Below are 27,004 nucleotides of genomic sequence, written 5' to 3' on the forward strand. Positions count from 1 at the left end.
ATTTTACTTTCTAAGGCAAATAAATTGATTTATGTTGGATTTAATGTTGCAGTTGCAAGTAACAGGGCTGGCTTAGCGATTAATACACGAATGATAAAGGCAGGAAAACTCGTCCTCCTTCACATTCACTTTCACATTCGTATCGGCTTTGGTGGTCCAAACCTCTACATCCTGTCGACGACGACATCAGGAACTACAATTTCGGGGCGAATACGGATTATTACGTGGGGATTCTCGATCGGAGGGAGGGATTAACCAACGCAAGAGCAAACCAAAACTCGTGGGGGAAATGGCGATGGAGTGGCACTGGGGACCAGTTAAGCGGCATCTTCCGAAATTCTGGAATTTGGCAGCATCGGTGGGATCGTACTTACAGCCTACAGGGGGTTGAAGTTTCTTGGGGGAGAGGTGTTTGTGTGTGGTTGATTCTCTACTTGGATTGAAGGCGGGCGGGAGAAATTGAGTAGAGTACACAGGCCGGGTTCGGATTTCTTGTTTTATTGTTTCGTTTACGTTTAGATATCTTACATGCTGAATTTCAAATCTGTGTTTTCTCGGTTATGCCGGCGAGTGCGACGGCAATGTACTAGACCATAATGTACAGCAATTGTTCTTTTCTACATTCACATCGACTTGGCGCACCCGGACATAATATAATAACTGCACGTACTTTTCTAAAGCAGGGATGGATTCAATTTGTGTTATGGTAACTAATCGGGGTCCAGTTAATGAAATCTGGGGTTGACTGTATAAAATAAAACAATAGTTCATTGAGAGATGGTAGGTAGGTAGGTAGGTTTGGTGGGCAGTTGGGTACGAATGGGTCGTCGGCCGTTTTAGGCCAAGGAAGATTCAGGTGCACCAACGGTCAACGGTCAACGGTCACGTGCATCGTGCAAGCAAACGTAACTTAGAAATAGGAATAGAAACGGGGAGCAGCGAACATAAGCGTTGGGAACTTGGGCCTCGTGGATCCCAGTCGTCCGGTTTCGTAGAGCCAGCTCGGTTTAGTTCTGCATAATTTATTTCTTTAATGTTAGGTGTAGGTAATTTTTGTTTAATCAATTCACAGCGTCTCTAATTGTATAACAGAGTAAATTATGTATAATGTTAATTTAAGTAGGTATTCTATAGAATGGTAGAAGGATTACTTAACTCCTTACAACTGAGACTTGAGACTGACATAAGATAAGTTACACATGTTCTTTCTTTCTTCAATAGGTCCCCAATATTTTCTATTTTCTATTCGGCTAGGCTAGGCTAGGCTATTCGGCTGCATGCCTTATGCATTATGTACGATCGCCATTATGTACCCGATCCTAATCATTTGCTCATACGTGTACATACAATACAATACGAATGGAGACGGAAATGGGCACCGAGACGCTGTTGCGGCGCCACGCCCAGATCTGGGGAGTCATTATCTACTTAATATCTTGTGCTCAATAAAATTCTTACAGTAATGGAATGAACGAACCAATATTTGCATTCGGTAAATACTCGTGGGGATTCAATGGATTCAATTACGTTAAAAAGGCCCGGGGATAGGATGATACTCTTGAAACATTAGGACGCTCGCTTGGTGGAATCGTTTAAACATCAACGCACAGATTCGACTTGGATAGGTTTTGGGTATTGTGGGTTCTACTTAATGGGATTAAACAAAAATTTTGTTCTTCTGCATGGTTAAGCCTACACTTTAGTATTCCAGTTACTAAACACAGAGACGAAATGGTTAAGTTACAAAAGTTTGGTTCAATACAAACAGCCATCTCATTTCCAGAGACTTGGATTTCCCTACACGGTTCTTTTGGCAACCCGGTGAAATTAAATGACGAAAACTAACTAATGCATTCGAATGTGCCGGTGTGGAACTTTCTTATGTATATAGAGCATTGTATGTACAAAAAGCAATCCTGCTAAATTTAATATAGTAATATACAAACACAGATATCTATGTAGGGTATACGCGTGTTAGATAAATCGTTAGCTCATAGAAAATATTGATCATTTAACGCTGTTTGTTCAAAGCCAAAAGCCAGGAGCGAGTCAGTCGGCCCATCTTTTGGTGCCACCAGTCAATTCTGTGACACCGGGTGGAAATCAGTAGTTGCAGTTGGGAACAAACTTCTCATGGGGTTAAAGTCGTTACGTTAGATGTATATAATTGTGGGTTCTTGTTTCTGTTTATATTTAGTAACATTTTATACTAGAAATTAGAATAATGAAGTTGGGCTTATGGATTATAATTATATTCTTAAAGCATCATAGCGTACAGCAGGCCAAAGAAGACAGCCCACATTAACACAATCCCATGCATCTTATATATAGGACTCTCACCATCTGCGATTTTTCTAGCAACAAACTTCAATGTCTCATCTAATAAAACTACAGGAATTGAGAATTTCATCACAGTTATCCATTCTTCTGCAGACAACGGTGTCACTTGGAAGACGGTCTGTGGGTAAAACGTTACTGGCATTAGTTTCCGCGGCGCAGAAGGGCTTATCATTGCCTAATACTTACGGAGAGGACATCGACGTAAAGAATAACAAAGTGAAGAGTGAAGGAGAGTGCCATTGATCCAATCAGCCACAGGTTGCACCATGGGGGCATGGTAATCAGCGACTGGTTCTCGGACAAGCTGTTCAAACAAAGGCGATCGGTTCGTATCTATCGTCTTGTCCATCATTCGTTATCTCACTCACCTGTTCATTGCGTTCAACATTTCGATTGTCACCAGCACGGACAGAGCCATGGTCATCGCATGGGGGTCGCTGAAGATCTTGCAGTCAACGCCCTTGAACTCGTCGCCACCGCCCAAGCAGGACAGATGGTGGGTCAGCTGCCAGTAGGACAGTTTGGGTCCCTCATCAGAAAACACGAACCACCAGGCGGCGGCACCGACGGTGGCAGCGCCGACATAGAATCCAATGGCCATGTAACTAAAAATTCAGGCAAAGTTAATACCGATTAAGGGATGTGTGCTCTTTGAGTAACCCACCGGAAGAACAACCATCCGGAAATGAGACCCTCATCGGCCTTCCTGGGGGGCTTCTCCATGATATCCAGATCAGGGGGGTTGAAGCCCAGAGCGGTGGCTGGGAGACCATCAGTAACCTGTGACCAAGTACCTATTACTAACCATTCCAAATAGTAAATACCCCATCAAGACGTACCAAGTTGACCCAGAGCAGCTGGACGGGAATCAGAGCCTCGGGCAGGCCAAGGGCAGCAGTAAGGAAGATGGAGACGACCTCACCAATGTTCGAAGAGATGAGGTAGCGGATGAACTGTTTCATGTTGTTGTAGATAGCGCGACCTTCTTCAACGGCAGACACGATGGAGGAGAAGTTGTCGTCAGCCAGCACCATTTCGGCGGCAGACTTGGCAACGGCGGTACCAGAGCCCATAGCAATACCGATCTCAGCCTTCTTCAGGGCGGGGGCGTCGTTCACACCATCACCAGTCATAGCGGAGATTTCGTTCATGCTCTGCAGGAACTCAACAATCTTGGACTTGTGCTGGGGCTCCACGCGGGAGAAGAGGCGGGAACGGGCGACGGCAGCCTTTTGTTCGGTGGGGGAAAGGTCGTCGAATTCGCGACCCGAGTAGGACTTGCCAGTGGTGTCCTCGTCCTCGGCGAACACGCCGATCCTGCGGCAGATAGCCTCGGCAGTGGCCTTGTTGTCGCCGGTGATCACAATAACACGAATACCGGCGGCACGGCAGCGCACAATGGAATCGAAAACTTCCTTACGGGGGGGATCCAACATGCCCACAACACCGACGAAGGTCAGGTTAACCTCATACTGGTAGAATTTGGTGGAATCGCCCAGATCCATCTCGTCGGGCTTCATGGGGCTATCGGCAACGGCCAGAGCCAGGCAGCGAAGGGTGTCGCGTCCAGTACCGTACTGGCCGGTCAGGGCGAGGATCTTGGCCTTCAGGGCCGAGGTCAGAGGAACCTTGGTGGTGCCAACGCGGGCGTGTGTGCAGCGCTCCAGAACACCCTCGGGGGCGCCCTTCACGAACAACTTGGGGCCAGTGCCCAGGCGGGAGGCCTTCAGGGGGGTGCAGTACGAGGACATGGATTTACGATCGCGAGAGAACTCCAGGGTGAATTCCTTCTTCCACTTGGTCTCGATCTCACCGCGGCAGGCGATGGCAGCCGAGCGGCGGTCCAGGCCAGACTTGTTCACGCTGAAGCTGTTCAGTTTCTCGGCCAGCACAATCAGGGCGGTCTCGGTGGCCTCGCCGACCTTCTCAAAGGCCTGCTTGAACTCATTGTAATCAATGGCGGAGTCGTTGCACATGATGCAGATGGTGGACAGTTCCTGCAGGGTATCGTAGTCAGCAGCCTTGATGCGCTGACCGCCGAGGAAGACCTCGCCGATGGGCTCGTAGGTAGAGCCGGTCATCTCGAATTCGAGGAAGCTGCTGTCGTTGCCTTCAACCTTGTCGAAGATGAACATGCGGGAGACGGACATTTGGTTGGTGGTGAGTGTGCCGGTCTTATCAGAGCAGATGACAGATGTGCAGCCCAGGGTCTCCACGGAGGGCAGGGAGCGGACGATGGCATTCTTCTTGGCCATGCGGCGGGTGCCCAGAGCCAGACAGGTGGTGATGACGGCGGGCAGACCCTCGGGGATAGCAGCCACAGCCAGAGCGACGGCGATCTTGAAGTAGTAGATGGCACCCTTGATCCAGGAGCCTCCGTGAGCGGGGTCGTTGAAGTGACCGATGTTGATGGCCCACACGGCAACGCAAATGACGGAAATGACCTTGGACAGCTGCTCACCGAACTCGTCCAGTTTCTGCTGCAGGGGGGTCTTGATCTCCTCGGTCTCGGACATCTCAGTACGGATCTTGCCGATGGCGGTGCTCAGGCCAGTGCCGATGACGACGCCGCGGGCCTTGCCGGCTGCGACGTTGGTGCCGGAGAACAGGATGTTCTTCTTGTCCTGGTTGACGGCGCGGGGATCGGGGATGGCATCGGTGTGCTTGATGACGGAGACCGACTCACCGGTGAGGATGGACTGATCGATCCTAAGGGTGGTCGAGTAGATGTGGGTGATACGGATATCGGCAGGGATCTTGTCACCGACAGACACCTCAACCAGGTCACCGGGCACGATCTCTTTCGCGCGCACCTTCTGGATGCCGGATTTGTCCTGGCGCACCACCTTGCCCATCTCAGGCTCGTACTCCTTGAGGGCCTCAATGGCCGACTCGGCGTTACGCTCCTGCCATACTCCCACCACGGCGTTGGCTATCAGGATAAGTAAAATAACTAGGGGCTCTACAAATGCAGTGAACGTTTCCTCGTGTTCCTCAAACAGGGCGAGAACCTGGAGATTGCAGAGGGGAAGAGTGTGGTCGTAACTAAGTTTCTGGGGGTGGGTTTCTTTGTGCTGCTGAACTTACAAATGAGATGATGGCTGCCAACAGCAGAATCTTCACCAGCAGATCGTCGAACTGCTCCAAGACCAGCTGCCAGATGCTCTTTCCTGTGGAATACAATCGTTATTATAATGTATGCATACAGTGAAGTGGGGGTGGGGGGCAGGGGATCTGCTCGGGTTGTGTTCGCACCTTCCTCGGTCGGCAACTCTGTAACGATAAGAAAACAAACACGTCAGTCGATTCGGTCTCGGAATGCGGAGGGGGATTACGCGAGACTCTCACCATTGGGTCCGTATTTCTTCTGGTTAGCCTTGATCTGGTCGAGGGTTAAGCCGCGCTCGGCGTCCGTTCCGAAGAAGTTGAGGGACTGTTCGACGGTTTTCGAGTGACCGTCTTCCATCTTGATTCGTTATCTTCTTCGTTCAGTGGCCTGTGTCCAGATTCCGGGCGATTCAGGTGGGGATTTGAAAGTAGACACAAGGCAAGGGGCTCATTTTAATTCTCTGGCAGGGCTATTTAGCTATTTTGCGTTTTCTGGGCTCTATTCAACGACTGACTGGAATAGCAAGTGTGTATGCACGTATGTATGCACATACATCTGTGCTGGCATGTACGTTTGCAGTTAAAACTACCTCATTAGGTTCTGAATAAGTGGTCGTACATGTGCATGTGCACGGCACTCGGCTCACGGGTACTTTCCAACATACGCACATACACAGGTGCTACATGCTAATTCCCCGATTTCAGGCACTTCTGATCGGGCCCGGACTGGCCACTATAGTCGCGCAGTTATCGCGCCAACTTGGGATCGGATTGTGCGGATCGGGTCGGAGAATATGCTGGAATATTGCATTACTATGATAGGCTGTTACCCTGGCCAAATCGCTCCGCTTATGAGATTCACACACGTGTCACTTCGCACAACAGACGCAGTTCTCGTTTTTCTATTCTCAGTTTCTGCGGGGGATTGGGGGATCTGGTCCGTAATCCGGGTGCTCTGCTCCTACGTTAACCTCGCTAAACGACGCACTGCGTGTGTTAAGTACTTTTTTCCACTGACTCTCTATATAATATAACCCATGGCGCTTTTTTCTGAATATGTGTGCTGATAACTATTGCACTAAGTACCAAGCCGCGATTTACTGCCTATCGCCGTTCTGCCTCACTATGACACGACATTATTCGCACAAGACAGGGCTGACTGAAAACGTATATCGTCCCAGTTACGTTATTTGTGCAGAGCTGCCTCTTTCTCCAACTTTTAACCATTCGTAATCCTGGGAATTATTAGATTATCCCACCTTTTCTCTCAGCTTCTACTGACGCGTTCAATTTGTGCTACTAAACTGCGATAGCCGGCGTTATCGATAACTGAGAATCTCAACTGCGATGGCTAACTGTTGAGTTTCCGTGTTCAATAATACCGATAGCTGAGGTGAGATAGGAATTTAAAACTAATCAGGGTTTCGGAGGAATTCAGCTATGCTGGAAAGTTTCTTTATTGAAAATACCTCTAACCTTATATATCAAGTTGTTATTGCGATCGCAAACCAAATGTTTTTACTCCCTTCTGTGGTGTAAATCGAACTGAAATCCTTATCACGAATGCTTAAACTTATTTATACACTGTCATATTTCCACTTGGCGAGCGACAGAGACATCCGCACTGTTTCGGCCACACAACAACCAACACTATTCTTTTCGCGCATTTTGTGCTCAAATTAATGAGATCGAGATCAAGAGCCCGCAATAAATAGATCTGGGTGCCAGGTATTCGCCAGCAGCGACATTTTTAAATTTTAATTTTAATCTTTTTCGCGACCAGACACTAGAATCAGGCCATACGGGGAATTTTGAACGGCAGCCAACTGGCATAATACTTGAATATTACGCTGGCCTGGCTATGTCACAAAATTACATACGTAACTTCTGATAACGAGATTTCCACCAGTTGCCCGCCCCCAAAAGGCGTTAGTTTTGAAAAACTGTCAAGCAATGTGCTCGAAAACTACTTATATTTTGAGCACACAGACGTGTGTTTCGAAAACATCGTCATGCATATAGCCTATATATACCCCTGAAATACACATGTGTGTGTGCATTATGGAGCAAAAAATCGCCTCTGTCCGAGATGGGCTAAAAATAGAGTCCTAGCACCCGAAAAATACAGCTCAATTCTGAACACTCGTAGATATAAAGATATGTACTAGGACCACATAAATAAGTTTGAGTACATATACAGAGAGACGATCGTAGGGAGAAAGATTCCTATTCTGCGCGGTTATATGTACGATTTAACGGCTTATGATATTGCGAGCAGAGATATCTCCATGCTAATGGATGTCGACACTTGTGCGATACGCTGCTTCCCACGTCCCCGGATCCGAATTTCCGATTGACAAGTCCACCGATGGGTTGTATAATAGTGGGTGGGTGGGTTCAAAAAAAAGTACAGATGCTTGGGCCATGATCCTGGGCTGAATGTACTTATAGCTACACGTTACCGTGAAAATGTGTTTGTTTCTGTGATCTCTTACAACTGTAAGACAGTCGAATTCACCAACCGAAGTAACCACTATTAATGAATGCGGGTAGTTGAAGGGTTCAAGAGATCGTGTGTTCTCTGCTTGTTTTGCCTGGGCTACAGGTACAGTACAAGACATGGATCTTTCGAATTCTGCTACGAATATATTCGCCACGGTTGCGGTTGTGGTTGCATAACCAGATTTTCAATCACAGATACATAGACCTCGGGCACTTGGAAAACTTTACATCTGTGTCGGATCGGATCTATTCGTGGAGTGCTCTCGTATTGGTGACATTCAAATTTTCGATACCATCCGGAGGTCGAGGTCACCGCCGAATCGTCGCCCTTACGGACATTTCATGTATGTAGATAGATCGAACTGCGAGCTCTGGACGAGCTCCGGGATGGCAAGTAAACTGGGGGCAAACACTTTGAGTTTGAAGCACGGTTTTCGAGTGTAAGAAGCATGTTCGTATGTAGATATGTAGGCATTTCAATAACTTTTGGTTTCCAGGTTTTCTTTTCTTTTGAAAGCGCGCGGACGAATTTTCGATATTTTCAGGGGGGTTTATTGGCTTTACCCAATGGATTTGGCAGTTTGGAGTAATTCACTGGCTTATTCGCCTTGCAGTTGTTGCAGAAAATCAACAAAACTTACAATTATTATTCCTAGCAAAAATTCCGTTATTATATAATAATTTATTTCAGTCGGAAGACCAAGAGCTAACACAAAGATCGCGCTATTATAACGATCAACGGCAACTGAACGCAAGGAGAACGCTGCGCGATGAGAGTGTCTATTTGAATTACAAAATTCATATATTTTGGCAAAATTCCCAAAACTACATACACTCTCTATTTTGGCCCGGGAAAATACTTTTAGCACGCACAAACTTTCGGGCACTTACCACCTATCCAATCCAATCCAATGCGATCCGAATTCGAATGGTGGCGGTTCAGATCTGCTCGTGCAGCTCGTTCGTACCTCGACGAGGCAGATTCACCGCGGTCCCCCAGAGATTCGTATATGTGACTAGGTATAGGTGGGAATACCACAATACCACGGGCACACGAGCTCCCATCCACATGCATACATACGTACATATGGCCGCCCGATCTCGGATCCGCGGGAGCGCACGGCCACGAAAGTCTAGAGCAATGGCAATGTGGCGATGCCCGCGCCTGTGGACCTGAATGTGGATGTAGATGTGCCTGTGCCTGGGAGTGTGAGTGCAGACGTATTCCGAGAAATGCACGTGTGTTTGTCTAATATTTAGAAAGTGGTATTTTTAAACCAATCTGGGGAAATTATGCTGGGTTGTGTGGAAGGGTTTGTCACTCAAAGGTGTTTCTACCTTCGGTGTCAGCCACTTCAAGTGGGTCAAGACTTGGGTCCTTTGGAACACTCCCTGGGAGGGGATGGTTCGGAATGATGGTACTGGCCAAACCATTCCACTTTCGCTGGGTTAGAATCTATCATAGTTATCCATAGCTGCCCTTTGAATATTTTACTTGTCCTTGGCCGCAGATACCACGGATCCCAAATCCCAATCCCAATACTTATTCCCACAATCTAGTTGATCTCGATCCATTAACAGTCGAAAGAGCATCCACCAGTCGGCCTACGAACCCGTGGTTCTTCCTTTGGCGTTTCTGCCTTTTTCCCCAATTTCAGCAGAGACTGGCAGCCGTCGACTATTTTTATTTATAGGCTTGTAATGCCCCTACGGACTCGGACTCTCAGATCTTGGCAAGAGCGCTCTCCGCACACGCTTCTGCCGTATGATATCCGCCATCCGCCATCAGCCATCCGCCTTGTGCAGCAGCTATTACGACTTTTCACAGAGACCCCCATAAATATGCATTTGGCTACTATTTTACCTCTATATGTCTAGGCCAGAACTTTTATAAGCTACCTATGTGTATATTTAAAAATGTTGATAAATGACAATGCAGCCAGGAATTTGATTTATTTTGGGACTGGCAAATCTGGGTTTGATGCGGTTGTCAACCGCTGGATATCGTCTATTGAGGAACTCGGTCAATGGTAATGGCTATTCCGATCCTCGGACAGCCTTTTAATGATTCCAGATTCCAGCAATCTATCATTCTTTATCAAGCGAAGTAATCAATTTAAAAACAAATCCAAAATTAACTGCAAAATAATGTTTTTAACTTATATTTCCCTTATAAATGATGCCTTTTATTGCATAATGCTCTGGCCAATCTTCCTTCAACAAAAAGGATGTTATAGTAAAAACATCTAAATTATATTCAATTGAAATGCATTTAGCTCATCAACATGCAAAACACCACCTATGCTGCCTTTTATTACACAACCATTTGCCAATTATTCATAATTTCGAATTGCGTAATAACAAAGAGAAGACATCGCCACCCTTAACATCAGATCAATCACCTAGCCAGTTCCTCCTAAAATCTCTACGTCACGAAAGCATTTAGGTCCAAAAATAGAGCCACAACTGAAAGTTATCACATACATTACTATTTACTTGCGTTAACCATTAGTATATTCTAGTTGACAACTAATATGTACACATTTCAAAGTCAGCTCGTGCAAGCATTTACGTTTTGGTGGAGAAAAGGTAGGAATCCTTTTGACCCGAGGTCAATTTCGCAGCATTCTCGCTTCCCACAATGTTACTTAAGCTTAGCAGATCGTACTTTGTGTACAGGATACTGACGGACATTGCGTCCTCGAATCCATCGCGCTGATTTTGATTTGACTTCAGCATCAGATTGATGATCTCGGAATAGAAGTGCGGAAAGTTGGGCGGCTGGTACATGATCAAGTTCCGGATGCCCTTAATCCGGGTGCGCCGGAAGAAGTGCGCTCTTTCCGAGTACAGCAGAACAGATGCGCCGCTGTGGAAGAATATATCTCTCGCCCGGGAAATCTTTTCCTTCTTGGTGTACTCATTGATCTGCACAAAGCTGACCATTTCGGTCTTGAAATGGTTGCGTATCCGCACGTAGTCAAAGTAGCTGGGCACGTATAGCATGCAGTGCGAGAACCCGGGCTTACTGAATTGGGGCATAATATTCTTGACGAAGTACTGGAACCGATCGTCGAAGGTCGTCTCCACACTGGAGCAACTGATTAGGCGGAAAACCTGATGTATTGGGGTCAGAACGTTCCGGATGTCTCCGTGCTTGACGAGGTTCGAGTCTCGCACCTTTCCTTGGTAGTTGTTGCACTTGCTGTTGAACACTGCCCGGAACTCGGGCAGCTCGTGGGACGAGAAGAACAGGGTTTGGCGGTAGAAACTTGACGCTCCACTCAGGCACCAAGTTCGTACCCTCTGGCAATTCGTATCGGGCAGCTTCTGCGGCTGCAGGTGCAAGTGGTCCAGGGAGTGCAGCAGGTTCTCCCAGTTCTGCGCCAGGAACAATTCGGCTTGGTCGATTATCAGCAGTTCAATGGAGTTCAAAAAGTCAAAATCGCTCTCCTTGTCCGTAACCAGCATTCGCAGACCCAAGGGAGACGCGATCAACATGTCCGATGAGTTCATATCGGAGAATAGGGACATGGTTTTCTTGGTAAAACGAATACCTAGTTTGAAGTTGTCATCCGTGTTGCCACTGAAAGTCTGCTCATAATCCATTGGCTTTGGGTTGGTTTTGGGGAAGTAAATCGTATTCCCGGAGTAATCTCCCAGAAAGCGTTCATAGTTCGCTATCGAGGTTTTTCTGGCTTGATCTGTTAAGGACATTAAATGGTAATATAGTTTCTTTGCTATCAACGGGTGACTTACCATCTTGACTGCCAAAGAGTAGATCTCCGAGTATATTTACAATCCTCAGAGCCGATTCCCTGAAGGGCACTACAAAAACCACCTTCATCCGCTTGAGCCCTTGGTCCCTGAAGCTCTCTGGTATACAGATTTCGTTGGGCGACATTTTTTGTGACTTGGCCAGAGCCGAAACCTTTTCGTTGTTGCGCAATATCAGAGATCTGACTTTCAGCATGTGGTTTAGGGCGTGCATGCAGTATACATAGCGAATATCCTCGGCGTTGCCATGAGTTCGGTGGGGATAGTATATATCTTGGTAGTTATTGGCGATGTAGAAGAGCTGGGACTGCAAGGCAGTGAATGGCAGTTTGGCGTTTCCACAAATGGACGCCTTCACCTCCAACTTTTGCAGATCTCCCGTGCTCGCAATGTCCTTGGGCTCGCTGCAGTCAGGCTCCTTGAAGTCCTCAGTCAGTCGTGGTATATCGAAGCTTATATTCCCCAGAGCGGACCAGTTGCTCTTGATTGTTCTAACTTCCTTTCTCGCAATCAAATCGTTGATTTTATCCGTGGAAAGCTCAAAATCGAAGCGTTTCGAAAACGAATTGTATATTTCCAAGTCGACACCTAGCTGCTCGGAACGCTTTTCCTTTTTGGGTTTGATCTTTCTGGGCACGGGAATAAAGTGATCCTCTTCCTTCTCTGCTTTTGAGTGTAGAATGTCACCTGAAAACCAAATCCTTAGTTAGTCGGGGGTTCCTTTTTTGACCATTGCAAGTGGGCTACTTGTGGGTATGTTGTTGAAACCAGTTACGAGCTTTTTATAGAACCCAGTCTCGTCCACATCATCCTGGATCTCTGGCAACAGCTCTGCCACGGGCTCATATTCCTGTTTCGGTGCTGTGGGCATCCGTTCCCTGCGGTGGGACTCCTCCATTTGCTTGCTCCTCTGGATGAAACTGTAGTTCTTCGAGAATCTCTCATTTCGTCGGGCGGGCGTTGGTTTCTTGTAGGGTTTCGCCCTGTTCTTCGAGTGTTTTTGTTTCATTTTAAACTGTTTGTTACCGAGTATCTTTGGAACACACGTGTGGATCAACAAACATCTGGGTTGATGAAAGAATCCGATAGACAGACATATCGATACCTCGTAGAGATGGCGTGTGGTGAATTAAAGGCCATCCAGCCGGTAAAGTAAATGCATTTGAAATATATGATCTAAACAATGTTTTTTTTAAGAAATCACATAAATTTGCCATGAAACCCCGTAGGTGACCAACGATGAATTGATTACCAGCATATACCCTTTATAGATTATATTTTCCTGGTACCAAATATCAATAAATTGATGTGACTTTTGAAGCGGTCAAAAATGGTGATTTTCCGATTTGAAGTAATAGGCAACCGAAATCACAGTGGGTGACCAACTTAGTCCAAGGAGAGTAATTGTTATTGCACTGGAAAGGTATCAATCTAAAATTATCGTTATTTAACAATTATTTATTATTTATTTATTTATCCAATTATAAGTAGATTATTTATTTTTAACAAACTATTCACCTAAGATTAGCTTGATTGTTTAATCACCACAGTTAAAGATTAATGTTGGGGAGCCAGTTTAAGTCTGCTTAGTTGTCAGGAATCCCCCTGATGGCCCCTTATATCGATTCCTAAACCCAAGTTGGGGCTGTTCAGTATTTTTCCAGAGCCGGGCGGTATAAATTACCGCTCCCGTGGCGGTCTTATTGCATTGAAGTTGGGCAATGGGAAGTGATCGCACGTTAAAAAAGCAAAAGATGTCGGTATTACAGGAACTCAAGAAAATCACCACAATTGTGGCTGACACCGGCGACTTTGAAGGTAAGTACGCACGCATGGTAAAAGGTATTTTTCCTAAGAAGATGAGTCCGATTTCCCAAAACTGGGAATCCAGAAATGCAACTTAAGCGAAATGCGATTCTGAGCTCGAAGATACATACATATATAGAATATACATAGAATTCGAGTCCAAAGATACATAGGATACATGGTTTTATCCATTAGATAAACAGGAACGACGGGCCATCGGATCCGTCGTATCTGCCGCAGTGAAGATCAAATAAAAGTGAAAAGCAAAGCCGAGCTGACTTTAGTTTGACCTTAGGTGCTTACGTGTGTTAGAAATGTGACCGCTATAGTAAGGTATACTATAGAGTGTCAAAGAGATAAGGTTTCGGAGCGGAGCGCCAAACCTGCTCAGAAATCTGAAAAAATCGAAGATATTTTCGGTCGGGCGATTGAAAAATGAAAGTCGCTCAACAGGTTTCGAGGTCTTTCTAGAATTCGCAATGTAAATCGGCCCCGCACTTATGCAAATACTTTACACATTGCTTCCAGCCATCAACATCTACAAGCCCACGGATGCCACGACCAATCCCTCACTCATCTTGTCCGCCTCGTCCATGGAGCGGTACCAGCCGCTGGTCCAAAAGGCGGTGGAGTACGCCAAGGGCAAGAAGGGGTAAGCAGTTCACTTGGGTGTTCGCCACACAAAGCTACATAGAATACGTTCGCTTTCAGCTCCGTGAGTGAGCAGGTGGCCGAGGCCATGGACTACCTGTGTGTGCTGTTCGGAACGGAAATCCTGAAGGTTGTGCCCGGTCGCGTTTCCACCGAGATCGATGCCCGCTTGTCCTTCGACACCAAGAAGAGCGTGGAGAAGGCCCTGAAGCTGATCGCCCTGTACAAATCCCTGGGCGTTGACAAGGAGCGCATTCTGATCAAGCTGGCCTCCACCTGGGAGGGCATCAAGGCGGCCGAGATCCTGGAGAACGAGCACGGCGTGCACTGCAACCTGACGCTCCTCTTTTCGTTCGCGCAGGCCGTGGCCTGCGCCGAGGCCGGCGTGACCCTCATCTCGCCGTTCGTGGGCCGCATCCTGGACTGGTACGTGGCCAACACGGATACCAAGAAGTTCGAGGCGCTCAAGGACCCGGGCGTGATCTCCGTGACCAACATCTACAACTACTACAAGAAGTTCGGCTACAAGACCCTGGTCATGGGCGCCTCCTTCCGTAACGTGGGCGAAATCAAGGCCCTGGCTGGCTGCGATCTGCTCACCATCAGCCCAGCGCTGCTCAAGGAGCTGGAGAACGAGACCGAGTCGGTGGTCACCTACCTGTCCGTGAGCAACGCCAAGCTGCAGGACATAGAGAAGATCACCGTCGACGAGAGCCGGTTCCGCTGGCTGCTCAACGAGGACGCCATGGCCACCGACAAACTGTCCGAGGGCATCAGGAAGTTCGCCGTGGATACTGTTAAGCTGGAGAATTTGATTAAGACCTATCTTAAGTAGATGATCCTCTGGTTCCGCTAGCAGGTGGAGGATGAATACATTCGTTTTTGAAAAAGACAATGATTTTATACTTTAATAAATACTACAATTAAAAGAGTTGACTAGTTTCACGTGGGAGTAATGGAAATTATTTAATAGGTGGATAGGTGTGCCCTGCTAACAGCATGATTACTCGTTGCAGATAGGGATACGAATAATGAATAATAAAAGTTTACAAAATAAATATAATATGCAAATTATATCACAGATAAAGATACATTTTTTTTTGATACCTTATCAAAACAACTTCAAACAGACTTTCTACACGGCCGTGTAAAATAACTATGTATGCCTGTAGAGGCGGCTGCTTATGTAAAGTATCGGACGGATGTTTCTGGAATTCGCTATTCTACATAGTTCGGGATACTTTATTTTATTATTTATATTCGATTTCTTAAAGAGCTAAAATAGTACATTGTCATTTGGCATTGATGTTTTTGGCCCAGTAGCATATCTATCTACATCTGCGCCCGCACTATCCGATAGGCAGGTTGACTATCGATAAAAGTATCTACTTCGTTGCATCCCTAGGTTGATACATAAAATAAAAAATATATAAAAAGTGAGTTAGTACTGGTATTAAAAGTAATTTTTAAGCTACAAATTGGTGAAATGCGAGCACGCAGAGACTAAGAACACTGGGAATCCGGAAAACAGTGGCTGGCGCGTCGGGTGCGATAGAATTGCCCGTTTTTCAGACCCCAAAAGTCGCTCCCAACCGAGTCGTGCACCTATAGTCTTGGCCCGAAGTTGCTCCCATGAATAAAAATGTTCGGTAATTTCACGGTAAACAATAACCATTGTCGAACGCAGGGAATAGTCGCGTTCGCACACGTAATTGCCATCGCGCAGAGATGTGATTCGCCCCTGCTGCCCCTCGATCTCGACCGACCTCCCGATTTTCGGACGTCCTGCGTCCTGCGTCCTGCGACCTGCGACCTGCGTCCCATGTCCTTAAACCTGAAATCAGTGAAAAATCGTTCGCGCATGAATATCCAAAATACAATCCCATCCATCGAATTCAATCCATTCGAATCCAAACCAATCCAAGCAGATGCGTTGCGATGCGATGCGATTCCATTCCATTCGATTCAACTCGATTCGATCCGATTCGCGATGGTATAGGTATAATATAGTTTTCCTAACCAAGTGTCAAAGAAATGGCAAATATTCGGACTCGGAGGCACGGAGCACTACGTATTGATATATGTACATACATTTATTTATGTACATCCATCCATTCACACATGCGAACCGAGAACTTGTGTATATATCTAAATACATACGCACGTATATACGAGTAGATACACAACGGTGTGTACTCATATCTGTGAGATATATATGTGCCCGTGTCCGTGCCCGCTTAGATCCCGATTCCGATGCCGATGAATTTATGTACATATATTTACATTAAAATCTGCATATCTGCCATATCTGGCATATCTGCCACCACCCCCTCCGCCTATATATATGTATAGGGTATAGTAAGTTCGTCTTCCTGCGACTCCCGTCGGTCGGCAATAATTGCTAGATTAAATACTCTTAATATACGCGTGCCCACACTCCTCCGTAAACCCACATTCGAGCTAATCGAATCCGAATCCGCGTATCGGGCCCATCCATTCCATCCGAGCCTCGACTGCAGATGGAATTATGTTGGGTTGGTATCTCTATATACATGCGTACCTGCTGCCCAGTATGCGCGAGAGTCCCACCCTCTCCGCCCCCTTCTTCACCTGTTACACTACGCCGATGTTGTGGATGTCGATGTGAATGAGAATGTGAATATGGCTGTGAATATGGATGTGAATATGAATGTGATGAATTCCAATAGCCCGACGCGAATGTCCAACGCGAATGTACGAGCGCTGCGTGGAGTAATTTTTGATTTTGATTTTGATTTTCATTCCGATTCCGATGCTTTGCGAGCGCTTTTGGGACCCGAAACCCAGTGACTCACGGGACTTTCGTGGGCGGCAATGTCAGCGGCGTCGCCTTGGCTTACCAAGCACCCATTTTGGGCGCTACACTCGCGCGTACGCTGATGATGTATGGGCTCTGAAGTGGATTCGGGTTCTAGGCAATCGGATTATATGCAATCGAAATGGGCTTCTTCTGGAGAATCTCAGTTAGTGGGGATAGGAAGGACCGCTAGTTCTGAAAGTTCTGTTACTCATTTTTCCATCTACTGCACCATTGTACGAATGCAGCCTGCTGCGGAGATCCACTGAAGCGCTGAGCCAACGCCAACGGTGGTGCCACTGAGATCGGAGATCGGAGATCGGAGACCGGAGACCGACGAGCACACAAGGGATTGTGGTTAGATCCGAGGAACCCGAGCACTCAGCTATACTGGAGCAGAACGGAGAAAGCACAAGGGGTGCCGAGTCGCCCGACGCGAACCAGGAAAACCGAGCGACGTGTTGGTGGACCCCGTGGGCTGCGATGGGTTGCTTTGGGTCGCCCACCTCCAAGCAGTCGGACGTGAACTCGGAGGACTCGAAGAGCCAGAAGCGCCGGAGCGATGCAATATCTAGACAGTTGCAGAAGGACAAACAGCTCTACAGGGCCACACACAGGCTGCTCCTCCTGGGGGCGGGCGAGTCCGGCAAATCAACCATAGTCAAGCAAATGCGAATATTGCATGTCGACGGATTTTCTGACTCGGAGAAGAAACAGAAAATTGATGATATTAAAAAGAATATTCGAGACGCTATCTTGGTGAGTTACTCCGCGCCAGCCATCTAAGCCCAAACACTTGCTTAACTGTTTGCCAATCCATTCCAGACTATTACAGGAGCCATGAGCACACTTAATCCACCTGTAGCTTTAGAAAAGAAGGAAAATGAACCCAGAGTGGAGTACATTCAGGATTACGCATCTAGTAAGAGCCGCTGCCGCCCCAACTTGAGTTCTTATTAAACATTATCTGCCCCGCAGGTCCGGACTTTAATTATCCTCCTGAATTTTATGAACATACAGAAGAACTATGGAAAGACAAGGGCGTTCTTCAAACCTATGAGAGGTCGAATGAGTATCAATTAATCGATTGTGCGAAATAGTAAGTATGCCCATCCACATTTGACTGACATCCTGCCATCGGTGTGTTGAGCCAAACGAATAGTTCTTGTAGCACTACAAACAGATTTAATTGTTTAATTTAATTCATCTCGGAGTGCATGCCAATTGTTCTGAAAGCTTAACTGTGTGTTTCACTTGGAAGTGCAGAAATTCAATGCGTTGAATCGAAAGTATGCAACTTTTAATTCTAACAAGTAATCCGCTTGATGATGTATGGCTATCTGGAAAAATAGAACCACAACCTAAACCTACTTTCGCATTCCAAACGTCTGTCTGTACAATGATTACTCTTAAAAGGAGTTAGTAGTCGAAGTAGTTCCAACTACACCATGCACATAGGAGTATCTGATCGCAACAATCATATGGTATTCAGATAGTATTCATACTTGTCCAAGTTGAGAAGGCTTTTTGTTTAATTCCCTGACGAAACAAGATACTAAACACCAAGTCCCATGTTTCCGTAGTTTATGCTAGCTAATCCGAATTTGTACTTTTATCTAAGCTCGATTAAGCAATTCGGCACTGAAAACAAATTCGTACTCACTTATGCACTTCATATTCCACTTTGAAGCTTCCTGGACCGAGTGAGCACAATCAAGAATCCAAACTACACCCCTAATGAGCAGGATATTCTTCGGTGCCGTGTTTTGACTTCTGGAATATTTGAAACAAGATTTCAAGTGGACAAAGTAAACTTTCAGTAAGTGTAAACCCAAGTGATATACCCATATTCTAGTCTATATTCCATTCTAATGATGTGATCCGTTCGCGTGCAGCATGTTCGATGTCGGTGGCCAGCGGGACGAGCGTAGGAAATGGATTCAGTGTTTCAATGATGTAACTGCTATTATATTCGTAACTGCGTGCTCAAGTTATAACATGGTTTTGCGGGAAGATCCCACCCAGAACCGACTTCGAGAATCTTTGGATTTGTTCAAGAGTATTTGGAACAACAGGTGAAACTGGCCACTTGGCGTAATCTCGAGGAATGGAAGCTAACGAGTTGTTCTTTCAGATGGCTTCGCACGATTTCTATTATACTATTTTTAAATAAGCAAGATTTGTTAGCAGAGAAAATTAAGGCTGGAAAAAGTAAATTGTCGGAATATTTCTCCGAGTTTAACAAATACCAAACGCCAAGTAAGTAAAATAGTATAACCCACAGTGGCCAGTCGGCGAGGGAGTCATCAGATCATCAGATCCGATTCAGATCTGGCCCAGAAATTCGCCATTCCTTCAAATTCGCAAACCATGCCCAAGTTAACTTAAGAAATTTAATGGATAATGTGTTTTGTCTAATTTCAAATGTGCTGTCGACACAGGTGACGCAATAATGGAATCCAATGACGACCCAGAAGTAATACGAGCAAAATATTTCATACGAGACGAGTTTCTGGTGGGTTATATCATATGTCCCTTCCTTCCTCCGCCAACTTAACTCATGGGATCTCTTTCTTATATAGCGTATATCTACCGCTAGCGGAGACGGAAAACACTACTGCTATCCACATTTCACATGCGCCGTTGACACAGAAAACATTAAACGTGTGTTTAATGATTGCAGAGACATTATTCAAAGGATGCACCTTCGTCAATATGAATTGTTATAGGTTATCCCCATCGCCGTAATGCAAGTAAATAAAAATATTAATGACTTACTGTTTTAAATATAATTATCAAATGTAATTTGTATTTAAATAGTCCCTTGATTAAAACAAAAAATTCGCTGCATTTAGATCTGGTATGACCTTTCACAAAACTCAACATTAAAGAATAATAAATAAACATGTTAATAACAGACACGCTTGTTTCGATTACTTTGGCTATTCTACCAGGATGCACCTGCTTTATTTTCTATAGTCCCTTGACATGAAGCATTTTAGTGTATTTCCGCTATCAGAGTCCTTATCCGTATCCGTATCCGTGGGCATTAACATTCACGCGCTATCGGAGGTATCACTAGACGAGCTGGTTGAGGATGCTGAAGCTGGCGGAGGCCTTGTCGATCTCGTCGAAGTTCCGCTTGAGCTTACTGCTCCAGGTGTCCTTGTACAGGGGGTCCATCCTCACCAGGTAGGGCACCAGGTCCCGGTGGTGGCCAGACCCGATCTTGCCGGGCGCGCACTGCTTCACCGAGTACTTCGTCTTGAACTCCGACTGGCTGCACTCGTAGCAGACGACCGTTTGTCCATTGGCAGCCGAAATCAATCTGGGGATCAGGGCATATGTTTCAGTGATTGGGGAGGGGATTAGCGAGTTCAGTGAGTAATGGCAAATAGCCGGGCAAGCAGGCACTTCGGCTGCCGGTGTAGCCACGTATTATTCGGATCTGTTATCTGCATATTTACATACATTATATATAGCGCCCATTTCGATAACATCCGGATAAGACCTGATAGCAGCAGCCCAGTCCCAGATATCTGATAGCACTACATATATATCTGTCGCACGATGGGCATTCACGTGCCACAATATCACTCACCTCACTATAAAGGGTCCATCGTACTTCTTCGAGCCAGCTTTTTGGGGCAGCATGTGTTAGCAGTGGTAAGGGATTAGTCTAGATTTTTGGAATTTACATGAATGACTCTCCTCTGGAGGGCGAAAGTAAAACTCTTTACAAATGCAATAATTTATTAACAATTAGGAGCTACATCATTTTATATGCACATATAAAATAAAGACCAGGCTGCTTATTTACATTTCATTTTCATTTCGGTCCTCGATATTGTCAAAGTCAATGGAGTGCTGCGTAAGCGGAAGCGGAAGTTGGGTCTGTGGCGGTTTCTAGTCGCTTAGCAGCTGTCTACTCTGCGTCCGCTTTATCAAGTGGCCGCCGCCAATGCTGTCCAAGCCGCGCTTCGAAACCGTTCTCGAGAAGCGCTCTTGCAAGGACTCGGGGCTCTTGTTTTTGGACAGAAAAATATTTACATTTCGTTGGAAGAGCTTGTAAAACTCGTTAAACAACGGCGATGTGGAAAGGTCGTCGTTGGGAAGTCCGGTTTGTCGTAAACTCACGCCGTTTCCGTTACACAATTCTCTTAACACTGGCAGATCTGATCGAAATCGAAATAATAAGAAATTAGGACTTAATGGCTTTGTACACAAGCTAAGCTGTTGGTTATGCAAATGGAAAAGTTCGATTATATATATGTACAAGCTGGTTCTCAGTGTGAGTTTCCTTCAATGCCTCGTTGTTACCTTCACAAAGATATTTTCCATCCAGCAGTTCGTCGTTGGAAATATCCTAAAACATAGTCAGAGCTATAGTAAGTGTAGTCCGTTTACAGAAGCCCGTAGCTTTCCGCTGGATATTCTCGAAAGCACTTCAAAAACCCATTCGATCTGCGTACGTACCACACTCGGCGCTGCGTGAATGAAGTTCAGGAACACCGATACCACCGCCAGGAGCACATATAGATTCATGATTCCAGCCGTTGACCGTTAGCCTGGTGCACTTGGGAGCGATTTGAAGATGACTGTGCCGATTTGCCGCGCCGCGGTTCGTTTTATACCCGATTCGGGGCAAACATCCTCTGACTTAAACAGGGTGATGGCAAATTTATGATACAGATAACCACCGACGACAGCTAAAAGACCGCAGGAACGCACCCGTTATTAACGGCTTAGTGGCTCGATGGCTTGATGGCTCTGGCTCTATGGCTCGATGGCCGTGGGTTGGGTGGGCCGACCCAGTGCGGTCTCCTTTATGCTCTTAATGCGTCACTTGCACCATATTTCTAGCCACTAATGGTAAGTACTCCCACAAACAGAGCGAGAGTGTCAAGATTTCAGCAAACATGCGTGCACTCGCACATATGTTCGATTATTAGATTTAATTTTCATTTGCACAACACCATAAAGGTCCCTGTGTCTGCTGCCGTCGTCGGTTCCCGGTTAATTGAGTTAGCCGCGAATCCCATTCATCTGCAAGCGTTGGTTGGTTGGTATGTGAAATATTTTAAAGCTGACTTTCCTTTGTGACGAGATATCACCATTATGATTCGGGTTGGAATTGGCTAAAATTGGAAAACAATTATTATGCTGTTGCTCTTTACTTACTGTCACTTTTCACAAAAAAAACTTTATTTAAACTAAAAGACATATTCGAAGTCATCTTTTCCGATTCGAAAAGAGTTCCGAAATTTACCGTTTTAGATACCCCCAACGAAAAAATTAATCGATTTGCACGCAAATGCGACATGAATCACCCTGTTTACCGACTATCATAATGTTTTCTTCTTAGTATTTTTCGACTCGTAAAATCGGCACATATATTGCGAAATGTCGAGATTTCTTCTGAACAAAAGATTCGTTCCGAGCCTGGTCCAGGTACGTTCTGGAACCTTCGAAATTCCTGCAATGGCTTAACGCCTGCTAATATATCTACTTGCAGCAAGACTTCCTGCTCGCCGGCTCATGGATTCCGTCGCAATCTCGGAGGGGAAAAGCCTCCACCCCGATAAACATGTGTGTTATGTTTGTGCCCCAGCAAGAGGTAGGTTCCATTGCCTGACCACGGTCGCCCGCAGCTCACTCCAATCCGATCGGCTCCGCTCCGTTTTCCAGGCCTGGGTGGTGGAACGCATGGGGCGCTTTCATAGGATTCTGGACCCCGGACTCAACATACTAGTCCCGGTGGCGGACAAAATCAAATACGTTCAGAGCCTGAAGGAAATCGCCATAGATGTGCCCAAACAGAGCGCTATTACCTCCGACAACGTGACCCTGAGCATCGACGGCGTGCTCTACTTGCGCATCATTGATCCGTACAAAGGTAGGTCCACAATTCATACGCACCGGCACGTCACCACATCTGTTATATCACCGTTAAGCCTCGTACGGCGTGGAGGATCCGGAGTTCGCAATAACACAACTGGCCCAGACGACGATGAGATCGGAGCTGGGCAAGATGTCCATGGACAAGGTCTTCCGCGAGAGGGAGTCCCTCAACGTCAGCATCGTCGACTCGATCAACAAGGCGAGCGAGGCGTGGGGCATCGCCTGTCTGCGATACGAGATCCGTGATATCCGAGTAGGTTACATCCTTCAGTTGACTCTCAAGTAGAGAGATTAATGGATCGTGTCCCTTTTCAGCTGCCCACCAGGGTTCACGAGGCGATGCAGATGCAAGTGGAGGCCGAGCGGCGAAAGCGAGCCGCTATTCTCGAATCGGAGGGTGTTCGCGAGGCCGAAATCAACATAGCCGAGGGCAAGCGGAAGTCAAGGATTCTAGCCTCCGGTAAGCGGCTGTGTTCCTCACAGAATGTACGTAGTGTATTCATGGTTCCTTCTCTCACAGAGGCCGAGCGGCAGGAGCACATCAACAAGGCCAGCGGAGAGGCGGCTGCCATTATAGCCGTGGCGGATGCCAGAGCACGCAGTCTACTGGCCATAGCGAAATCCTTATCCCACCTTGTAAGTATTTCGACGTGGGACTCCACCAACTCTCAATTTCGGTTAGGTAGAATGCTAGGCCAATTCTTTCAAAAACTCTTTGGCATCACACAACAAACAAATACTCGAATTTGGAGATGTTTCAATCAGAGTATCAACAACGATTGCTTCCGGGCGTCGCCGGGGGCAAAAGGGAGGATCTCGATCTGCGCTGCATTCCCACACGAGCTGGTAACCACTGGAACCGGAACTTTGTCAATGCTCCGGGAAACTCCAGTGTGTGCGAGAGCTCCGTGTACTCCTGTCTATTGCGCAACGAGTTCCTGGACGAGAACATCACTTCCTTGGAGAACTGCGAGGAGAGCGTACAGGTTCATGGCCAGACGGATGATTTTAGGAATCGGCATAATCGTATCTTTGGTTTTGCCAGCGGCTCTTCGTCGCCAGTACGCACACCATTCGCCAACATCAGCGAGAGCAGCCAGCGGCTGCTCAGCATCTTCAAGAGACCCGTGCGCCGACTACCACGTCGCCCGTACAAGATACTCGACGCGCCGGAGCTGCAAGACGACTTCTACCTGAACCTTATTGACTGGTCGTCGAAAAACACCCTGGCCGTTGGTCTGGGGTGCTCGGTTTATCTCTGGAGTGCCGTCAGTGGTCAGGTGACGCGACTATGCGACTTCAACAATGAGGATAACCTGATTACAGCAGTTAGCTGGCACGGTGAAGGCCGGCATGTGGCCATTGGCACCCAATCCGGGTACGTGACCATTTGGGATGCTGAGAGCCAGAAGCAGATGAGCCGACTGGACGAGCACTCTGCGCGTGTAACGGCTCTAGCTTGGTGCGGCCACCAATTGGCCAGTGGCTCCCGCGACCGCTCCATTTTGCAGCGGGATGTCCGCAATCCCCCGAAGCACATAACCCGCTGCTTGCGCGGACACAAGCTAGAGGTGTGTGGCCTACAGTGGTCGCCCAGCAATCGATACTTGGCCAGTGGTGGCAGCGACAACCGCCTGTTGGTTTGGACCGACGACTGGCCGGAGCCCATTTACGCCTTCGACGAGCACAAGGCGGTGGTCAAGGCGCTGGGCTGGTCGCCACATAAGTCCGGTCTTCTGGCCAGTGGCGGTGGGTCCGCCGATCGCTGCTTGCGCTTTTGGAACGTACTCACCGGGAAGCTGGTGAAGTGCATCAACACCGGCGCCCAGATCAGCAACCTGGCCTGGGCCAGGGATTCCCGAGAGCTGGTTACCACCCACGGACACGCGCAGCCACAGGTCATTGCCTGGCGCTATCCCTCGCTGAAGCAGGTGGCCAGGCTCTCCGGGCACACGCAGCGGGTACTCCACCTGTCCGTGAGCCCGGACAACGAGTCCATAGTGACTGGCGGCGCAGATGAGACGCTTCGCTTCTGGACCGTTTTCACCAAACAGAAAATATCCAAAGAGCCAAACTCCGTGCTCCGTTTGTTTAATGGCATAAGATGAGGACAAAATTGCGACGTATTCCTTGTGATACCATAAATTATATTTGTTACCATCTAAAGTCTCATATGTCTCTTCATTTAAGATCGTCGTTTTCGTCTTCTGCATTTCAGGATGGACAGAATGCTGCTTCCCTCACGCTGGCGGAGCAGTACATTGGAGCCTTCAAGAAGCTGGCCAAGACGAATAACACCATGATCTTGCCCTCGAATCCCGGGGATGTTAATGGCTTCGTGGCCCAGGCCCTGGCGGTGTACAACCACGTTTCCCACTCTAACCAGGCCACCAAGTCATCGGAAAACGTGAAGGGTGTGGGCGCCTGCCTGAACGCAAAGAGTGTTGAGTACAAGGAGTTGCAGGAGGATAAAAGCAGTGTGAAAATGAATATTGAATAGGAATGAATAAACGGTTGTTGCTATTACATTTGCCCCACTCATAGTTGTTATTATCAAGGCGAGGATATTAGATTTCGGTTGAACAAAGTCCTATTTATTTACTTCGGAAGGTACTTCAACAGTCGAACTTCGTGCGACAGCCACAAAGCGAAACTCAGCAGAATAAGCGAGCCCGACTGGTGGGCCGTCGCCAGAGGCACGGGCACGTAGTTAAGCAAGGTGGTTACGCCAAGCGTGGCCTGCGTCCAGGCCATGGCCACCACGGCGTTGATGGCCCAGTTGGCGCGCTTGGGCAACTGCATCCTTCTGGTCACCAGCCACAGCGCGGTGGTGAGCGTTACTGTGCTAATTCCAAGGATGCGGTGATTGAACTGCACCGTCGTTGGATTCTCGGTGATGTTTTTCTGTATGGGCGCAAACGTCCACATGTCCTCGGGAATCCACTTGTCACCCATCTTCGGGAACGAGTTGTACACGAGTCCGGCGTCTAGTCCGGCTACAAAGGCTCCAGAAATGGCAGTCAGCAGGACCATTGCCTTCGTCAAATGGGTCAGGCCCTTGATATTAAATGCTTTCTTGGCTATCACGAATGTGTTGGTGGGGATGAGCAGGGACATGGCCTTCGACAGGGAGAGTGAGTACAGGACGAAGGCAGCTGCCAGGTGGGAGGCCAATCTATACTGGGAGACCCGTGGCACGTCGTTGGGATCCTGGAACCTGTCCTCCAGCCCGGACTTGACCATGTACCATCCCATCAGACCTTGCAGTCCAATCAGAGTGCCCAGCAGCAGGACGCTCTTCTTGGTCTTCGCACAGAAGTATCCCTTTCTCCAGAAGTAAACAGCGGGCAAAAGGAAGAACCCGCCGATGGCACGTCCCCACATCCTGTGCATGTACTCCATCATGAAGATGAACTTAAACTCCTCCACGGTCATATTTACATTCTTTCTGAAAGCAGAGGTTTGCATGTAGTTCCTGGCGTTCGATGAATCTGGGGAGTACTCACAGCTTGTACTCTGGGTATTGCTGGTAGAGATTGAACTCCTGCACCCATTCCTCCTGGGTTCGGGGCATACGTTCACCCGTCAGCTTCCAAGTGACCATGGACAGTCCGGACTCTGTCAGTCGGGTTACTCCGCCTGGAAGGGATTCACTTTCGCAAGGAACTACAAACTTTACATGAAGTTATCGGTTACCTAGACCAACGGCCACGAAGACCATGCCGCTGACTCCCAGGAACCATCTTCCGACGGTTTTGTCGCTCTTCGCAGTGCTGATGGGCTTTATCGCTGGGATTTCCTGCAAGGTGGGGGGCATTAACAAATATTAATTTATTTATGACAAAACTCATTTTTATATGTAATAAGTGTGAACCTTTATCGCTGTTTGCGCAATCGTCTGATGAAGTCGGGGGCCGGGTACCACTAGCTTTATGAGACTGGTTCTCTTCTGCAGCAATCGCAGCATTGTGTTATTTCAAGTTAAGAGAGATTAACTTATGCTTACAGCGAATATTTAAGGCTATATTTTGTTTTTTAACTATATTTACAAAGCCGCTGGCAAGTGTGACCGCAGCCGCAGGC

The 27,004-nt window shown here is 47.2% G+C and overlaps 8 protein-coding genes across 16 annotated transcripts; 4 read left to right on the top strand and 4 right to left on the bottom strand.

Moving 5' to 3' along the window:
• Positions 1-20: 20 nt before the first annotated feature.
• LOC117137661 (calcium-transporting ATPase sarcoplasmic/endoplasmic reticulum type) lies at positions 21-8,860 on the bottom strand. 6 transcript variants are annotated; one of them, XM_033299217.1, is made up of 10 exons: positions 8,592-8,694; positions 5,689-5,836; positions 5,596-5,613; positions 5,428-5,510; positions 3,180-5,351; positions 3,005-3,120; positions 2,709-2,945; positions 2,527-2,644; positions 2,341-2,458; positions 21-193 (listed from the first exon to the last, which is right to left on the bottom strand). In XM_033299217.1, the coding sequence occupies exons 2-10, from the start codon at positions 5,804-5,806 to the stop codon at positions 165-167; spliced, it is 3,009 nt and encodes a 1,002-aa protein (XP_033155108.1). In that variant the 5' UTR covers positions 5,807-5,836; positions 8,592-8,694; the 3' UTR covers positions 21-164. The 6 variants fall into 6 exon arrangements, with proteins under 6 accessions (XP_033155108.1, XP_033155109.1, XP_033155107.1 ...); XM_033299218.1 differs by lacking the exon at positions 21-193 and adding an exon at positions 641-745 and having other exon boundaries at positions 8,592-8,695; XM_033299216.1 differs by lacking the exons at positions 21-193; positions 8,592-8,694 and adding an exon at positions 8,842-8,860 and having other exon boundaries at positions 1,007-2,458.
• A 1,563-nt stretch (positions 8,861-10,423) lies between these two features.
• LOC117137213 (digestive organ expansion factor homolog) lies at positions 10,424-12,812 on the bottom strand. The gene is made up of 3 exons (XM_033298568.1): positions 12,475-12,812; positions 11,710-12,414; positions 10,424-11,654 (listed from the first exon to the last, which is right to left on the bottom strand). The coding sequence occupies exons 1-3, from the start codon at positions 12,734-12,736 to the stop codon at positions 10,519-10,521; spliced, it is 2,103 nt and encodes a 700-aa protein (XP_033154459.1). The 5' UTR covers positions 12,737-12,812; the 3' UTR covers positions 10,424-10,518.
• A 605-nt stretch (positions 12,813-13,417) lies between these two features.
• LOC117137509 (probable transaldolase) lies at positions 13,418-15,115 on the top strand. Its single transcript, XM_033298990.1, has 3 exons — positions 13,418-13,545; positions 14,062-14,185; positions 14,245-15,115. Exons 1-3 carry the CDS (start codon positions 13,449-13,451, stop codon positions 15,017-15,019), a joined length of 996 nt encoding a protein of 331 aa, XP_033154881.1. The 5' UTR covers positions 13,418-13,448; the 3' UTR covers positions 15,020-15,115.
• Positions 15,116-15,531: 416 nt separating this feature from the next.
• On the top strand, positions 15,532-19,812 carry LOC117135741 (G protein alpha s subunit). Of its 3 annotated transcripts, none has more exons than XM_033296186.1 (9): positions 15,532-15,620; positions 17,269-17,779; positions 17,846-17,942; positions 17,999-18,119; positions 18,711-18,839; positions 18,916-19,095; positions 19,155-19,279; positions 19,453-19,535; positions 19,603-19,812. In XM_033296186.1, exons 2-9 carry the CDS (start codon positions 17,504-17,506, stop codon positions 19,747-19,749), a joined length of 1,158 nt encoding a protein of 385 aa, XP_033152077.1. In that variant the 5' UTR covers positions 15,532-15,620; positions 17,269-17,503; the 3' UTR covers positions 19,750-19,812. The 3 variants fall into 3 exon arrangements, with proteins under 3 accessions (XP_033152077.1, XP_033152079.1, XP_033152078.1); XM_033296188.1 differs by having other exon boundaries at positions 19,462-19,535; XM_033296187.1 differs by lacking the exon at positions 15,532-15,620 and adding an exon at positions 15,702-15,833.
• Positions 19,813-19,953: 141 nt separating this feature from the next.
• On the bottom strand, positions 19,954-22,219 carry LOC117135743. Of its 2 annotated transcripts, XM_033296191.1 has the most exons (4): positions 21,497-22,219; positions 21,341-21,386; positions 20,622-20,658; positions 19,954-20,348 (listed from the first exon to the last, which is right to left on the bottom strand). In XM_033296191.1, exons 1-4 carry the CDS (start codon positions 21,563-21,565, stop codon positions 20,099-20,101), a joined length of 402 nt encoding a protein of 133 aa, XP_033152082.1. In that variant the 5' UTR covers positions 21,566-22,219; the 3' UTR covers positions 19,954-20,098. The 2 variants fall into 2 exon arrangements, with proteins under 2 accessions (XP_033152082.1, XP_033152083.1); XM_033296192.1 differs by lacking the exons at positions 19,954-20,348; positions 20,622-20,658 and adding an exon at positions 20,665-21,195.
• Positions 22,220-22,379: 160 nt separating this feature from the next.
• Positions 22,380-25,458, top strand: LOC117135742 (stomatin-like protein 2, mitochondrial). The gene is made up of 7 exons (XM_033296190.1): positions 22,380-22,471; positions 22,536-22,637; positions 22,709-22,916; positions 22,975-23,174; positions 23,237-23,381; positions 23,442-23,557; positions 25,140-25,458. The coding sequence occupies exons 1-7, from the start codon at positions 22,424-22,426 to the stop codon at positions 25,419-25,421; spliced, it is 1,101 nt and encodes a 366-aa protein (XP_033152081.1). The 5' UTR covers positions 22,380-22,423; the 3' UTR covers positions 25,422-25,458.
• Positions 23,565-25,113, top strand: LOC117135739 (fizzy-related protein homolog). The gene has a single exon (XM_033296184.1). It carries the CDS (start codon positions 23,674-23,676, stop codon positions 25,027-25,029), a length of 1,356 nt encoding a protein of 451 aa, XP_033152075.1. The 5' UTR covers positions 23,565-23,673; the 3' UTR covers positions 25,030-25,113.
• A 30-nt stretch (positions 25,459-25,488) lies between the features above and the next one.
• Positions 25,489-26,998, bottom strand: LOC117135740 (cytochrome c oxidase assembly protein COX15 homolog). The gene is made up of 4 exons (XM_033296185.1): positions 26,796-26,998; positions 26,618-26,720; positions 26,428-26,560; positions 25,489-26,369 (listed from the first exon to the last, which is right to left on the bottom strand). The coding sequence occupies exons 1-4, from the start codon at positions 26,886-26,888 to the stop codon at positions 25,520-25,522; spliced, it is 1,179 nt and encodes a 392-aa protein (XP_033152076.1). The 5' UTR covers positions 26,889-26,998; the 3' UTR covers positions 25,489-25,519.
• Positions 26,999-27,004: the final 6 nt, after the last annotated feature.

The sequence above is a fragment of the Drosophila mauritiana genome, chromosome 2R (genome assembly GCF_004382145.1).
Source record: "Drosophila mauritiana strain mau12 chromosome 2R, ASM438214v1, whole genome shotgun sequence".
In the NCBI taxonomy this organism is placed as follows: Eukaryota; Metazoa; Arthropoda; class Insecta; order Diptera; family Drosophilidae; genus Drosophila; species Drosophila mauritiana.